General features: G+C 42.4%; 1 protein-coding gene across 1 annotated transcript; it reads left to right on the plus strand.

Moving 5' to 3' along the window:
* Window positions 1-12,076: 12,076 nt before the first annotated feature.
* LOC310811333 (interleukin-8-like) lies at window positions 12,077-13,401 on the plus strand (the record flags this gene model as incomplete). Its single annotated transcript, XM_083679454.1, has 4 exons — window positions 12,077-12,146; window positions 12,234-12,366; window positions 12,955-13,041; window positions 13,364-13,401. The coding sequence occupies 4 exons, from the start codon at window positions 12,077-12,079 to the stop codon at window positions 13,377-13,379; spliced, it is 306 nt and encodes a 101-aa protein (XP_083535580.1). The 3' UTR covers window positions 13,380-13,401.
* Between the last annotated feature and the right edge of the window lie 1,705 nt (window positions 13,402-15,106).

Genomic DNA, 15,106 nt, shown 5'->3' on the forward strand with positions numbered 1-15,106 from the left:
GTCATAAAGTTGTCATAATATGATATGAGATCTAAAAGGTGGTTGACAGTCAAGTTTTTATGATGTCAATCTACACTACAGCACCATGATATGTGTTTATGACACTGATATTTCTGTATGAAATGATGTGTTACCACCAGTTTCTTTGTTGGTCTGTCAAGCACTGACTGGACTATAACAAATATGTAGTTTACAGTTTGGGTCCCCCAGTCCAGCAGAGGGCAATGTAACTCCTGAGTCCTGCAGGTTGTTGACTCTCAGCTGCAGTTCTCTCAGTTGTGAGTTTAGTGAATGCAGGACTGAGGCCAGATCTGCACAGCAACCCTCGGGCTGACCATATTGACCCAGGCTGTGGGAATAGAGAACTAGTTTGAACATAAGATACATATGTGTGCATTCGGTACAACATGCAGACTCACACATACACACAGACATACACACATATAAACACACACGCACACGCACACACACGCGCACGCACACACACACACACACACACACACACACACACACACACACACACACACACACACACACACACACACACACACACACACACACACACACATACACACAGTGTAAATATTGACACAATATTGGCCATTGTGTTCAATATGGTTTCAATTTCAATCCAATTTCAAAACAAATTTACAACGTCAATACATTACCATCAATTGACCCACAATGAACAAGGCTGTGGGGAGTGGGTGCAGATTACATGTTAAAATGCATACATGATAACTCAAGTATAAAACCCAGGAGATACCAAAAAGATTCCACTCACACAAATCTCTCTAGAGATGGGCTGTTCAATCCTGCACAGAGTCGCTGTCACGCCTGAGGTTGCTTTCTGGTGACTCTGGCGCCCCCCTCTGGCTATACGGGTCAGTGCCTCCCAATCTCCCTTAAATCATACCACCTGTGTGTTCTGTCCCCTGTTTGTATAAATAGCCTGTGTGTTCCCCATGTCTTCGTCCGAGATTCTCTCCGTCTGTTGTGAGTTGCCTGCCTGCCTGCCTGCCTGCCTGCCTGCCTGCCTGCCTGCCTGCCTGCCTGCCTGCCTGCCTGCCTGCCTGCCTGCCTGCCTGCCTGCCTGCCTGCCTGCCTGCCTGCCTGCCTGCCTGCCTGCCTGCCTGCCTGCCTGCCTGCCTGCCTGCCTGCCTGCCTGCCTGCCTGCCTCGCCAGTGAAAACCGTTCGAATTATTATTCCACTTGTTAAGTGAGTACTTTATTTACGGAGCTTGTTTTCTCCACCTTTGTTTTACCGTTTGGTCCCCGTGTTTGTTTGTTCCCGACTCTCTACTTTTGATATATTAAAACCCCCGCTTTAAGAACACTACGCTGTTGTCTGAGTATCTCTCCGCACTTGGGTCCACCACACTACCACCCACCCTAACAGTAGCTTCACCCCTGGGTGTCTTAGTTCACTGTAGCTGAGGTCCAGCTCTCTCAGGTGGTAGTTGGGTGTTTGCAGAGTGGAGACCAGTATTTCACAGTATTCATATGAGTTCATAACCATCTAGTCTGGAGAGATAAGTTACATTGTTACATATTCAAGGCTTACTTGTACAAGGTTGTCGTTTCAAACATTTCAATACAAATGTAGCCCTATGGAAAGTTAGGCCTAACTATTAAAAGTTCTTTGATTAATAAATAGGAACTAATAAATAGTATAAATAGAATAAGTTCATTAATAGAATACATAGGACTTAAAAAGGGTAAAACTATTACTATGTTTGATATTGAATAGAGTTTCATGGGTTAAGTTCATGTATTGAATTATTTACATGATGTAAATAATGTATTTTGTTTTCTTAAATACTATGTTCACAATGCTGGCAATATTGTAAAGGAATTTACTTTTGATTTCTGTGAGAAAAGATTCAAATGTAAAGTGTGCATTTTGTTTATTTTCATGAGCCAATGAAAATGTGAGTTGAAGGTGAGGTGGATGAGAAGGAGAAGTTAGATTCGGGATGGCGAACGAAGAGAACGCATGGAATATGCTGCTGTGCTGAGTAAGGTTAATATTGTGGAAATAAGTAGCCCACTTATTTCTGTGTTTAGAACAAGGTAATAATGCGAGTGCACAACCCGTGCACTTTATAAGTTACTACGTTCGGCGTATGACCTGTTTTGGAACAATTTCTCTGCAGAGGAGTAACCGTTCAGACGGTCAGCCACCTTGCTTAGCCTAGCCTAGCTCAACAGTGAGATAGCTAGCTTTCTTCGGAGTGCTTATGGACTGTGATCGACCAACACGGGAGCTCAAGACGTCTATAGCCACCGGGAGAGACAGTAGCACACAAGATTCCTGCCGTTCGAGAAAACTGCACCGGTTGCCGAGAGAGGAGTTTCGCGAGGCTGCCTGCTCAAGGAACTGGGAGTTTCGTTTTTGTCTTCTAGCTCGTGAGAGTGAAGGAGCCGCCATTTTAGGTGAGCTACAACGCACGCAAGCTACAAGTGCCAGGCCTGCAACGCACTGGACTTTGGTATAAGTTATCATTGCCGGCTTTAGAATAGGTTTTATTTCTTTTCATTGAGGTTTACAGTGTTTACCATTTACATTTTGATATTTGTATGTGCAAGTGTTACTGTATTTCATTTCATGCAATCTATTTTGGGGATTTAATATCAGTGAAAGAAGACTGATTTGAATAAAATAACAAAAGACATGTAATTGGTGGGACTGTGTTAATGTGAACAGACTAAGTAAAAATACAATAATAGTTAGAGAACATTTTATTTAAAGAATTCAGGTTAGCCGCCCCTATTATTTGCCCAGAACAGCAAAGGGGCGCTACATTTAATTTACATAAAATGACATTAACAGAACTTACAGTGCAAGTAGCGCAAGTACAGTGCAGTACAGTTGGAATTTATGGAGATGGTGAGAAGGAAACGAAGGAGAAGGTCCAGATGTACATTTTTACTCATCAAGGCTTGGTTCACTGCACTCCTGTGTACGTCAGACAACTCATTATACGCACCAAACCTATCCAAAGCGACTTACAACAAATACATTTGTTGAAGTGAATCATCTATCCATCAGTCAGCTGTTGGAAAGCCAGCTTTGCTAGTTTCAGGATCATCTCCTTGTCTGACTGAGACAGTTTCTTTGGATTTGTCACTGTAGTTTGTTGTACTTCTTGTTCTTCACACTTGTTTGAATGAGCAGGAAGTGAATGTACATCTGGGCCAGAGTTTTGGGGACTCAAGGATTCTAGCTGAGGACTGTAGCAGACTATAGCTGACATCCAACAGAAGACTGATATGTGACGCATGATGTGAAGGCTCCTTGATGTCTTGTGGTGATGTCATTAGCCAACTTCAGATCTGTGATTTTCTTCTTGAGGTATTCTACCTTCTGTGGGTCGTTAACCTTGAATCTCTGTCACCTGGTGGACATACCCAGGAGGGATCTGTTTGGCTGCCAGTGGTCACGTGATTATCCAAAGGTGAGCAGAGGGAAGCAGATTCCCCTCGGTGAGGTTTGTCAGCAGCATGTCCAGAGAGGTTGACTCTGACATCACATCATCTCTCATTGTTCTGGAAATTAAGAGGGAGTCGACACTCATCCAGACCATCAAAGATGAACATAGTTTTGATTTCACCACACCAATGCTGTCAATCTCTTTCAGCTCTGGAAAGGAGTGAAACAGTCAGAAATCTGAAGAGGATGAGGCAGGTGAGAGAAATGTGAAATCTTACTTCTTATGCCCAGAAAGTTTTCTTCAAGACACCAAAGACACAGTTGGTCAGCTCCTCTTTGAAGAGGTTCAGCTCTTCCATCTTCCCCAGTGTCTGCTGGAGCACAGATGGAGTGTCTAACGCTGTGGGGATCTGCAAATAAGAGATGAAGAATATATTGAGTGTACTGACATTTATATAAAAGTCTGCCACCTCTGACCAACCAGCGAAATTCAGTTATTAATAATAATATAACCCCCTGAAATTTACATGCAGACTTGCAGTGTTGGACATTACCAGTTTCTGCATGCGCGCACGATTGTAAAAGGCCAAAGACAGAATGGCGAAAATCGGTGAGTCCACTGTCTGAGAACATCCCTGGCAGTAACATGTTCATATGCAGACCGAGTGTCAGGTAGGACACTGTTTGAGAAAGTGCTTTTTCAAAACAAAAATGTTGGTAAATGAAATATCTCATTCCTAATCATGACCGATTATACAGTCATTACATCCATTAGGAAGATTTTAAAAAGCTTGAGTGTTACAAACTGGACCATTAAAGAATAAACAACATAAATACAGAGAAACATTCTCACCTATTCTAGAAGATTTCAAAGGTTGGCTAATGTATGTTTTTGTGACATAAAAAATATTTTTCTCACCTCTGTGTAGGTTTTGCCATGGCCTCTGTGATCCTCCACATCACACACCTTACAGATGAGTCTGGTCTGTTTTACAGAACATCTCCAGAGCTCTGTGGTGCTGCTGACAGTTTCTCCTCCAGGTCTCCTGTCACTTCCACCAGTGTAAGTCTCTGCAGTGCTGCTACTGGGTAGTGCTGCCTAACATGGGTCTCACAGTAGGAGGCAGTACAGGTCAGAAAGAGGTTCACAGCTTTGAGCTTTTTCTCAGAACAGAGATCACAGGCCACATCTCCAGATACAGTGTAGCAGTGAGTGGATCCTAAAGGCTGTTTCAGAGGTTCAGGTGAGAGCAAGCTGCTGATGCACTGCCTGCAGTAACTGTGTCCGCAGGGGATGGAGACTGGGTCCCTCAACTCTTTACACAGTTCACACTGTGCCAGATCCCCCGTTGGTCCACTATAGGAGAGGATATATATGAATGTATAAATAAATTCCATTCTCATTAGTATCATAATATTAAGAGACGTTTTTCTTATTGTCATTGTGACCACCCTCTAGTAAGCGAATCCATTTAGTCCACTGTATATCTGTCAATGTTCAATTCTGGGTCCTCAAAATTAACATAATAAAGCCTAAATCAGTATTCTAACAAGTAACCGTGCAATGAAAGAAAATCTTTGAAATACACCGCTGATGGTGCAGTTACATCCACTCTCTGGAGATTGTTTTGACAATACTGCAGCAATGGCTTTAACATTGAACAATGTTGGTTTGAACATTTACAGTGGGGGAAATAATTATTTGATCCCCTGCTGATTTTGTTAGTTTGCCCGATTACAAAGAAATGAGCGGTCTATAATTTTTATGGTACTTTTATTTTAACAAATAGAGACAGAATATCAACAAAGAAGTCCAGAAAAAACACATTATATAAAGTTATAAATTCATTTGCATTTGATCGAAGGAAATAAGTATTTGATCCCCTACAAACCAGCAAGAATTCTGGCTCATACAGACCGGTTATATGCCCATGAGGCACACAGATTATTCCTGTCACTTTAGGAAAAGTACTCCTAATCTCTGCTTGTTATGGGTATAAAAGACACCTGTCAATAGAATCAATCTCTTCCATTCCAACCTCTCCACCACCATGGGCAAGACCAAAGAACATTCAAAGGACATCAGGGTAAGAGTTGTAGACCTGCACAAGGCTGGAATGGGCTACAAGACCATCAGCAAGAAGCTTGGTGAGAAGGAGACAACTGTTGGTGCAATTATTAGAAAATGGAAGAAATACAAAATAACCATCAATCGCCCTCGACCTGGAGCTCCATGCAAGATCTTGCCTCGTGGGGTAAGGATGATCATGAGAAGGGTGAGGGATCAGCCCAGAACTACACGGGAGGAGCTTGGTAATGATCTCAAGGCAGCTGGGACCACAGTCACCAAGAAAACCATTGGTAACACACTACACCGTAACGGATTGAAATCCTGCAGTGCCCGCAAGGTCTCCCTGCTCAAGAAGGCACATGTACAGGCCCATCTGAAGTTTGCCAATGAACACCTAAATGATTCAGAGAAGGCTTGGGAGAAGGTGATGTGGTCAGATGAGACCAAAATTGAACTCTTTGGCATAAATTCGACTCTTCGTGTTTGGAGGGAGAGAAATGCTGAATGCTACAATCCCAAGAACACCATCCCCACCGTCAAACACGGAGGTGGAAACATTATGCTTTGGGGTTGTTTCTCTGCTAAGGGTACAGGACGACTTCACTGCATTGAGGGGCCAATGGACGGGGCCATGTACCGTAAGATCTTGGACGAGAACCTCCTTCCCTCAGCCAGAGCACTGAGGATGGGTCGTGGATGGGTCTGCCAGCATGACAATGACCCAAAACATACAGCCAAGGCAACAAATGTGTGGCTCAAGAAGAAGCACACTAAGGTCATGGAGTGGCCTAGCTAGTCACCAGACCTTAATCCTATAGAAAATTTGTGGAGGGAGCTGAAGCTTCGAGTTGCCAAGCAAAAGCCTTGAAACCTTCAGGATTTGGAGAGGATCTGCAAAGAGGAGTGGACCAAAATCCCTCCTGAGATGTGTGCAAACCTGGTGACCAACTATAAGAAATGTCTGACTTCTGTGCTTGCCAGCAAGGGTTTCTCCACCAAGTACTAAGTCATGTTTTGCTTGGGGATCAAATACTTATTTCCTTTGATCAAATGCAAATGAATGTATAACTTTATATAATGTGTTTTTTCTGGACTTCTTTGTTGATATTCTGTCTCTATTTGTTAAAATAAAAGTACCATAGACCGCTCATTTCTTTGTAATCGGGCAAACTAACAAAATCAGCAGGGGATCAAATAATTATTTCCCCAACTGTATGTTGCAATGGTTTTAACATTGAACAATATTAGTTTTAACATGTACTGTATGTTGCAATGTTTTTAACATTGAACAATGTTAGTTTTAACATGTACTGTATGTAGCGGTGGTTTTAACATCGAACAATGTTAGTTTTAACATGTACTGTATGTAACAATGGTTTTAACATTTACATTAAAAACGAGTCTTTACTACTAGGCTACGGTGCATGTAAATAAAACAAATTAACTGGATGATTAACTGGTTAATACTACAAGTTAGAGCTTCATTTATCGCCTTTATGATGAACAAAGTTGATTACTTTATCATGCTCTTTTATTAGAAAGGTGCTGGTACGTTCTGTAATTTTGTTTATGGTTCATATTTTGGTAGTTGAACTCTACCCCTCTCCTTTAGAAGACGAATGTAGCTCACTACATCACTTTCTCTACAGCATGTCCCTATCATACCTTTTATCATCTCTCAGGGAGTCCTGGCTGAAATGAAGAGGGTGGAGCATTGAGTTGTCACTCTTCATTGACAGCAAGCTGGGTGTAGGTGATTCTGTCCATTTCATCTGGACACTGAACAAAACATAGAGAGACATTATTCCATTAACTGAAGAGTAAAAGGTAGTGGTAGCTTTTCAGATGTACGTTTTTGTCTCTTGCATCTTTAATCTTTAAGAGTTTATATTCATCTCTCACCTCTTAAAGCTGGGAGAGTAATTGTTTGGCAGTGTTTGAGGGAGAGTCATTTTAGAGAGACTCATTATAGTGGTAGCGAGTCACACCCACAGAGATCAACAGTGAATTCACAAAAAGGTTGATCATTAATTAGACCAATAATCAAAAGATAAAACTTTCACTGTTCATGGTCATAGTCCACGCAATGCAACATTTATAGTGAGCCCGTTCTTTTGAAATAAATATCATTACGATATAAACAAGAAAGTATACACACTTTCCCTTTTTCTCGCTGGGCAGTACATTCAGGATGTGACCAGTTTTAATCGGTACCAATGACAGTGTGACCAGTAAACACAGCCAACGTTCATAACCATATACTATATATTGGTTATGTACAGATACATCATTTGTATCCTACAATTTGAAAATCAATGATTTTGTTGAATCACAGGAAAATACACGTATATATGATGTATGACTACTACTGCCCTCCCCTCGGTCTCTCTTTCTCTCTAAAACAATGAACTATCGCTTGAATGAAGTAAATAATCAGAAAGACTCTGACAAACCTGTTATTCCTGAACTGACCCTGAGCTTTGGATGCTGCATCCTGTATTACCAGCGGCTAGCTCAGTATGGTGCCTTGCTATCAGAGGTTAAGATGGAAATGTAGTGTATAGATCTGATGCGACTGTTGAACCTGAGTACACCCCAGGTGAAGGTGTTTATAGGGTCATCAGAGTTCTCTTCCTGGAGGCTTCTGGTTAGAGATGATTGATCCTGATTCTTCACCAGGGGCGTTCACTGGTCACTGGACAGAATGCTGACCTGTCTTTCATCAAATTATGTGGATGTTATTATATACGGTGTGCACCTCTGCTGTGTGTGTGTGTGTGTGTGTGTGTGTAGATGGAGTTGCATGGGAAGAGTGAAAGAGTGATAGTGTTTATGACGGAATTATTAAATGAGCCAGCCATGACATCACTGCTGTCACCAGATCCTCTCTGTGGTGCATCCCCTTTTCAGGGCTCCCTCTGACATGTGATATCTGGATGCATTTATTTACATATGTTTCCCTGACTTGTGACATAAGTTCAACACAGCCCCCAACATGACATCTTTTTTCTTTCTTTCTTTTTCTGAAAATACAATTCACTGAATGACTAATGCAGACACTGAGTTGGTTTAGACCCATAGTTTTTCCCTTTGTAGAGATTTAGCCCCTATGCCACCTGTATGGGCTGCAAATAACCCAACCTCCAACCCAACCTTGATATACAGCAGGCTACCTGTCTCACCTCCTATTGACATACAGTAGGCTACAATACTGTAACTGTCTTACCTTTACATTTTTACATTCATGGCATTTAGCAGATGCCTTTATCCAAAGCGACTTACAAAAATACATTTGTTTAAGTAAGTGAATCATCTATCCAACAGTCATCATAAGACAAAGTAATCAATGCTCACAACAGGGGCCATTGGCAGTCATAATGCCACTAGGCTATTTTTTATTTTATTTAAAAAAAAAATATATATATATATAATATATATATAATATATATATATATTAGCAGGAGAGAACTTGTACAGGGGGGTAGCAGGGTTGAAGAGGTCTCGGGGTTAGGGTTAGTATGGGGGGGGGGTTAGTGAGGGTGATCTTTAGGAGGGACTGTTAATATGTAGCTTGAAGAGATGGGTTTTCAATCTACGGCGGAAGATCGGAAGTGACTCTGCAGTCCTGACAGTCGTGGGAAGCTCATTCCACCAGCGAGGCGTCAGGACAGTGAAAAGCCATGACCGAGTAGCACGGCCACTGCATCCACGTGGAGGCGGCGGTGCCAGGTGGGCAGCCGAGGTGCTAACCATTGCTTGCAAGTAGGGAGGGGCTGTTCCCTTTGCCGCCCGGTAGGCAAGCACCAGGGTCTTGAATTTGATGTGAGCTGCTACCGGGAGCCAGTGGAAGGTCCGGAGGAGGGGCGTGACATGGGAGAATTTGGGGAGATTGAACACCAGATGAGCGGTATCGTTCTGGATGAGCTGCAGAGGCCTGATGGAGGAGGCGGGGAGTCCGGCCAAGAGTGCATTGCAGTAGTAAAGGCGAGAGATGACAAGTGTTTGGACCAAAAGTTGTGCTGCTTCTCTGATGAGGTATGGACGTATTCTTCTGATGTTGTAGAGGAAGAATCTACAGGAACGTGCTGTCGCTGTGATGTTTGCCACACAGGATAAGTGGTTGTCAAGGATCACCCCAAAGTTCTTGGCTGTATGGGAGGAGGTCACAGTAGAGTTTTCTACTGTGATGTTGAAGTCTTGGAGAGGGCAGGCATTCCCTGGGAGGAAGAGCAGCTCAGTCTTGTCAAGGTTGAGCTTTAGGTGGTGGGCTGACATCCAAGCAGAAATGTCTGCAAGACATGCTGAGACACGTGTTGCCACCTGTGATTCAGAAGGGGGGAAAGAGAGAAAAAGTTGAGTGTCATCTGCGTAGGTGTGGTAGGAGAAACCATGTGAAGAAATTACAGAGCCGGGAGATTTGGTATAGAGAGAGTAAAGCCCCAAGGACAGAGCCCTGGGGGACACGAGTGGTGAGGGATTGTGGAGAGGACAGCGAGAAGGAGAGAAGAGATACCGGTCTGTAGTTATGGACAGCAGATGGGTCAAGAGTTGGTTTCTTGAGAAGAGGCTTGACTCTTGCTGTCTTGAAGGCAGCTGGGACAGATCCTGTAGATAGAGAGGAATTGATTAAAGTGGTAAGGAATGGAAGGAGGTCTTTGGAGATGGATTGGAGAAAGGGGGAGGGGATAAGATCGAGGGGGCAGGTGGTTGCCCACTTGGATGTGTCCAGCTTTAGAACATCCTCAGGGGAGAGGGGGGAGAAATCTGATAAACCAGAGACTGGGTGTTGCACAGTGGGTTTGGGAGGAGAGGTGGCATTGTTGGTGAGAGGTAGAGGGAAGGAGCTGCTAATGTCATCAACCTTCCTTTCAAAATAGGTGACAAAGTCATCGGCAGACAGAGAGGAGGGAGGAGGGGGAGGAGGAGGGTTGAGGAGTGAGAAAAATGTGGAGAACAGTTTCCTTGGGTCAGAGACAGAGGATTGAATTTTGGAATGGTAGTATAAGGCTTTAGCAGCTGATGCAGATGAGGTGTAGTTGAGGAGAGAGAGATAAGGGCCTAGATAATCAGGAAGGCCAGATTTTCTCCATTTACTCTCAGCTATCCCCCCACCCCCCCTATTCATCCACGACAAACACCTGTCAGTGGTATTAAAGCAACCTGCGTAATAATGTGAACACACTAAGTCTGTGTCTGCATCTGACCCACAGTCATACTTAAAGGTGGACTTTGAGTTGGTGGACAGCTTCCTTTGTCCTGAGATCATGTCTGTACTGTAATGCTGAGTTCCTGTTGGCTTCTATTTTATTTTACTGAGGAATTAATGATGTGTGTGTTTGAAAGTGATTGTGTAGTGATTTAAAGTGCTGGGCAGTATGTGTACCAATGAATTCATCTTGAATGGTCTATGTGGTGAAAAGCACTTGAAAAACATGTTGGTGTTTGCCATATTGACCTGAACTGTTGCTTTTTGTACAGTAACTCATCATTGCATCTAGACAGATTCCTCTCACGCTCATGACTATGATATAGCATAAATAGCATAAAAACTGCAATGGTGAAAATCTGGAGCAAACTGAATCACCAATAACAAGGAAATTGTTTTAGGCAATCTGTCACAAATGAGATATTTCCTCTGAACTCTCATTTCCTGTGTGGCACAATGCATTTCCTACAGCTGTGCAGAAGTTTTCCACATCAACATGACAAAGTGTTTTACATCGGATGTGATTTGAACTGAATTCTTCTTGAATTTCTTCTTCTTCTTGCAAATCTATGAGCAATTTAGCCGTGCAGCTTACTCACATCAGTGGTAACACATATAGTTATAAGATCAATACTCTCACACCTCAAGACTTCAAAGCATTTTTCACTGTAATGTTTAAGAGGAAGTCAGGAGTATAAAATATTTAGTTGTCTTTGTTGCCAAGCTACAAGGGGTTAATGAGGGGTGGTTGTGGGGTTCAAGGTTGACACTAGTTTGTGAAACTGGCCCAAGATTGCTCTGTATGTAACACAGATTCATAAGCAAAAATCTTTTAAAAAAAGCCAAAAAAAGCTTAAACATTCATTGTCTATGACTGACACTCTACAGTTGAGACGCAATCCCAACTTTCACTGATCTACCATATTTTTCCATTAACATCAAAAGCTATTTGTTGTTTTTTCTATAATGTGATAAATTCACTTCTGTGAGAGGGCACTGATAAGTCACACACATCTTCTTGCTGTCACCAATCCCCTCATGAGTTCAGGGTAAATTCCTGTATCAGTCTTTCCCAGATAGCGCAACCCTCTCCATGACTCACTTCCAGATCTGGTCTTTAAAAGGAACGACTTTCTCTCCTCAGCGCCAGATTCAAACTCCAAACAGAAGGAGACGACAGAGAGTAAAATAGTGCAGCTGGACTGAGAAAAGAAAACAAAGACTCCAAGAGAGACAAACAGCGATTAAATACTTGACAGTGCTTCACTCAGAACCAGTAAGAGCTCCACCTAAGACTGTATAAGAAGACTTCCAGTAAGACTAGACTACCTGATCAGCCAGTTTGTTACTCCAGCTCCTGTTGAACATGAAGATGAGCAGCAGAACCGTAGTCAGCTCCGTCATCATGCTCCTGGCCTTCCTGACCATCTCTGAAGGTGAGTTTGACCACTGACATCTATCTATCTATCTATCTATCTATCCCTGTGGTTTATAATTGAATGTGTTTCTGATCATGGTCACAGGGGTGAGTCTGAGAGGCCTGGGGGTGGACCTGCGTTGTCGCTGCATCAACACAGAGAGCCGGCGGATTGGTAGACTCATTGAGAAGGTTGAGCTGATCCCTCCCAGCTCCCACTGCAAGGACACTGAGATCATGTGAGTCCTCTCACCTAACTATCGGCCCATTACTCTTACTAAGACTGACTTTAGAATAATAGCAATTATAAACAGTTCTGTGTGGGCCCTATTGTGTATCCCCTTAGCTTCAATTATTTCTGGATATGTTAATGTAAGAGCTAATTTAGTCTCTGTCTCTGTTAAGATTGTGTCAGGGTTAATTCTGGTTTTAGTGAGAATTTCATGAGGTCATAGTTGGTTGTGGTAAGGTCTGCTCTTGTTCTGGTAAGGTTTTAGTGAGGTTAGTTCTCAAGGCTTTGTAATATGATGGTAAGGTAGGCTCTAATTGTAACCCAAGAGGCATGAACCAGGAACTGGAGCAGTAGCATTTAGTAGTAACACGTTATGTAGTAACTGACCAACTGTTCTTGCTCAACACCGCAACATAGGAGGTAGATGTATAAACTATGCCATTTAGTGGGGACAATGGGTAATTGTCTATTCAATCTCACATTCCCACAGTAAGGTTACTGTAAGGTAGGTTCTCGTTGTGGTATAGATAGCCTGATCGAGGTGAGGTTAGATCTAGTTCTGACCGTGTGTCTGTGTTCCCTGTCTCTCCTGCAGTGCCACTCTGAAAGAGACTGGTCAGGAGCTCTGTCTGGACCCCAACGCTGCCTGGGTCAAGAATGTCATCGAGAGGATACTGGCCAAGTAAGTAGAGGTCAAACTCACACAGAGAGATGTAGACAGAAACAACAGAACTATGGCCTGTCTGTCACTAAATAATACCAAATGATATGAATAAAAATGTGATCACCAAAAAAAAGAAACAACAGAACTAGACTCTGGGTTTGGGATGGAGAAAAGGTCTGATTGATAGAATTAGAAATAAACACTTTTTTTCTTACATATTGGTAATTCTTCTCACATGTGATAACTAACTCACAACATGTGAACATCACCAGATCTGAAACCACTCTTGATTGGGTATTACTTTCTAGTATTCTAGTAACACCCATGTCTTTTTTCTCAGTGGCCAAAGGCGTTGAAGACAAGAGGAGAAGAGATTGTATCCACACTTTGGGATTGTAGACTCTTAGAATTTACAAACCAAAAAGTATTTATAAGATGATAAACTACACAGCATCATGTTTTTCTGTCAAATCTGTGAAAATATATACTTGAGATCTAGTGATAACTGAAGTTACACTTTTTAAAATGAAAAGAACCTCAACATGCACTCAGGAAATGTGTGTAAGAAATATTTATTTTGTTATTTATATGATCATGGACTTTGATCTTGGATTTCTGATTGTGTTATGAGATATCCGTGTGTCTTTGTTTCAATCATTCCTGTTGCACGGGAATCATTTCCTGTGGAAACTACTTCCTCCATTGTCACATAAGTTATGTCATATACATATTTATTAATGTATTTATTATGTTGCCTACTTATTTATATTCAACTGTATGGTCAGGTTGATCAGATGTTTATCAATTAAAAATGAATGTGTGGTAAAAGGAAATGCATTGTTTCATGTTGTTTATCTCTGTCTCTCTCTCACACACACACACTTCTCTCAACCACTTTTATGTAACCAGTAGTGTGAAGGTGTTTCATAATTTCATGGACAAATTTATTAATCCCCATCGATTGAACCTGTCTGATTTCACCACAGGTCAGTTAGGCCAAGGTAACCCTTACAAAATAATCACTGCAATATTACTGCAGTACAGTGGAGCATAACTTCAGCACAGTGCAGGATACCTGTAATACAGTGCAGTATAACTGTGTCAGTCAAATGAGGTATTTAGTTCAACTGCAGTACCTAAAGTTTAACGGCAGTAAAGTTTTCAGTTTAGATTATTTGCAGTTCAATTGTAGTACTATTGCAGTTTGACATATACAGTGTGTAGTGTGTGGTGTTTAGTAGGATCCAGGCAAAGATACAAAAACATGAAGGGCAAGTCTGTATTCAGGGTTGGAAAAGAGTTTGGTACCAAAGTGGTCAAAACTAATGAAGTTATCAAAGGCAAAGGCTGGACCATGTGGGGAACAGGCAAGAGGAGAGGGTCCTGACAGCGTATGGAGCTCTATCAATGTCCAGGGGGGGTGGGGGTTGTCATGGGGGACAGCATCAGTCAGGGGACCAGGAACCACAAGCCTGAGGGGGGAGACATGAAAAGTGGGTGAGATGCAATAGTGACTGGGTAGTTGTAGCCTATATGATACCTCATTGACCCTCTGGAGGACCTTGAAGGGTCCCACAAACCGTGGGCTCAGTTTTTGGCAGGGGATGATTCACTTACTTAGACAAATGTACTTGTTCCAAGTCGCTTTGAATAAAGGCGTCTGCTAAATGTCTAAAATGTATAGGTGTGAATCCAGTTGAGCAAGATTAGAGGGACTTAGATTTTCTCAGCCCTGATTGAGCCTGCACAGTCCGCCATGATCCACACTGTTGGATAAACAACATAGTTATTGAGAGACAAAGACAATATAAAGCAGAGTGTTAACACACAGAGCTCTTTGACAAAACAACTCTGCTGCCAGGGCTTTTTTTTACTTACTTGAGCATCAGTTCATATTTAGGATCCACAAGACCAGCTGAAAGCAGTGCCCCTGCGGCGTCTCCTGGGTGATTGTAGCTCAGGTCCAGCTCTCTCAGGTGTGAGGAAGGGCTTGATGTCAAAGCTGAAGCCAGAGAAGTGCAGCCTTCCTCTGTGACTCTACTGCTTGACAGTCTATAGAGAGACAGACATAAGAGTGTATGCA

Source organism: Argentina silus (genome assembly GCF_951799395.1).
Source record: "Argentina silus genome assembly, chromosome: 10".
NCBI lineage: Eukaryota > Metazoa > Chordata > Actinopteri > Argentiniformes > Argentinidae > Argentina > Argentina silus.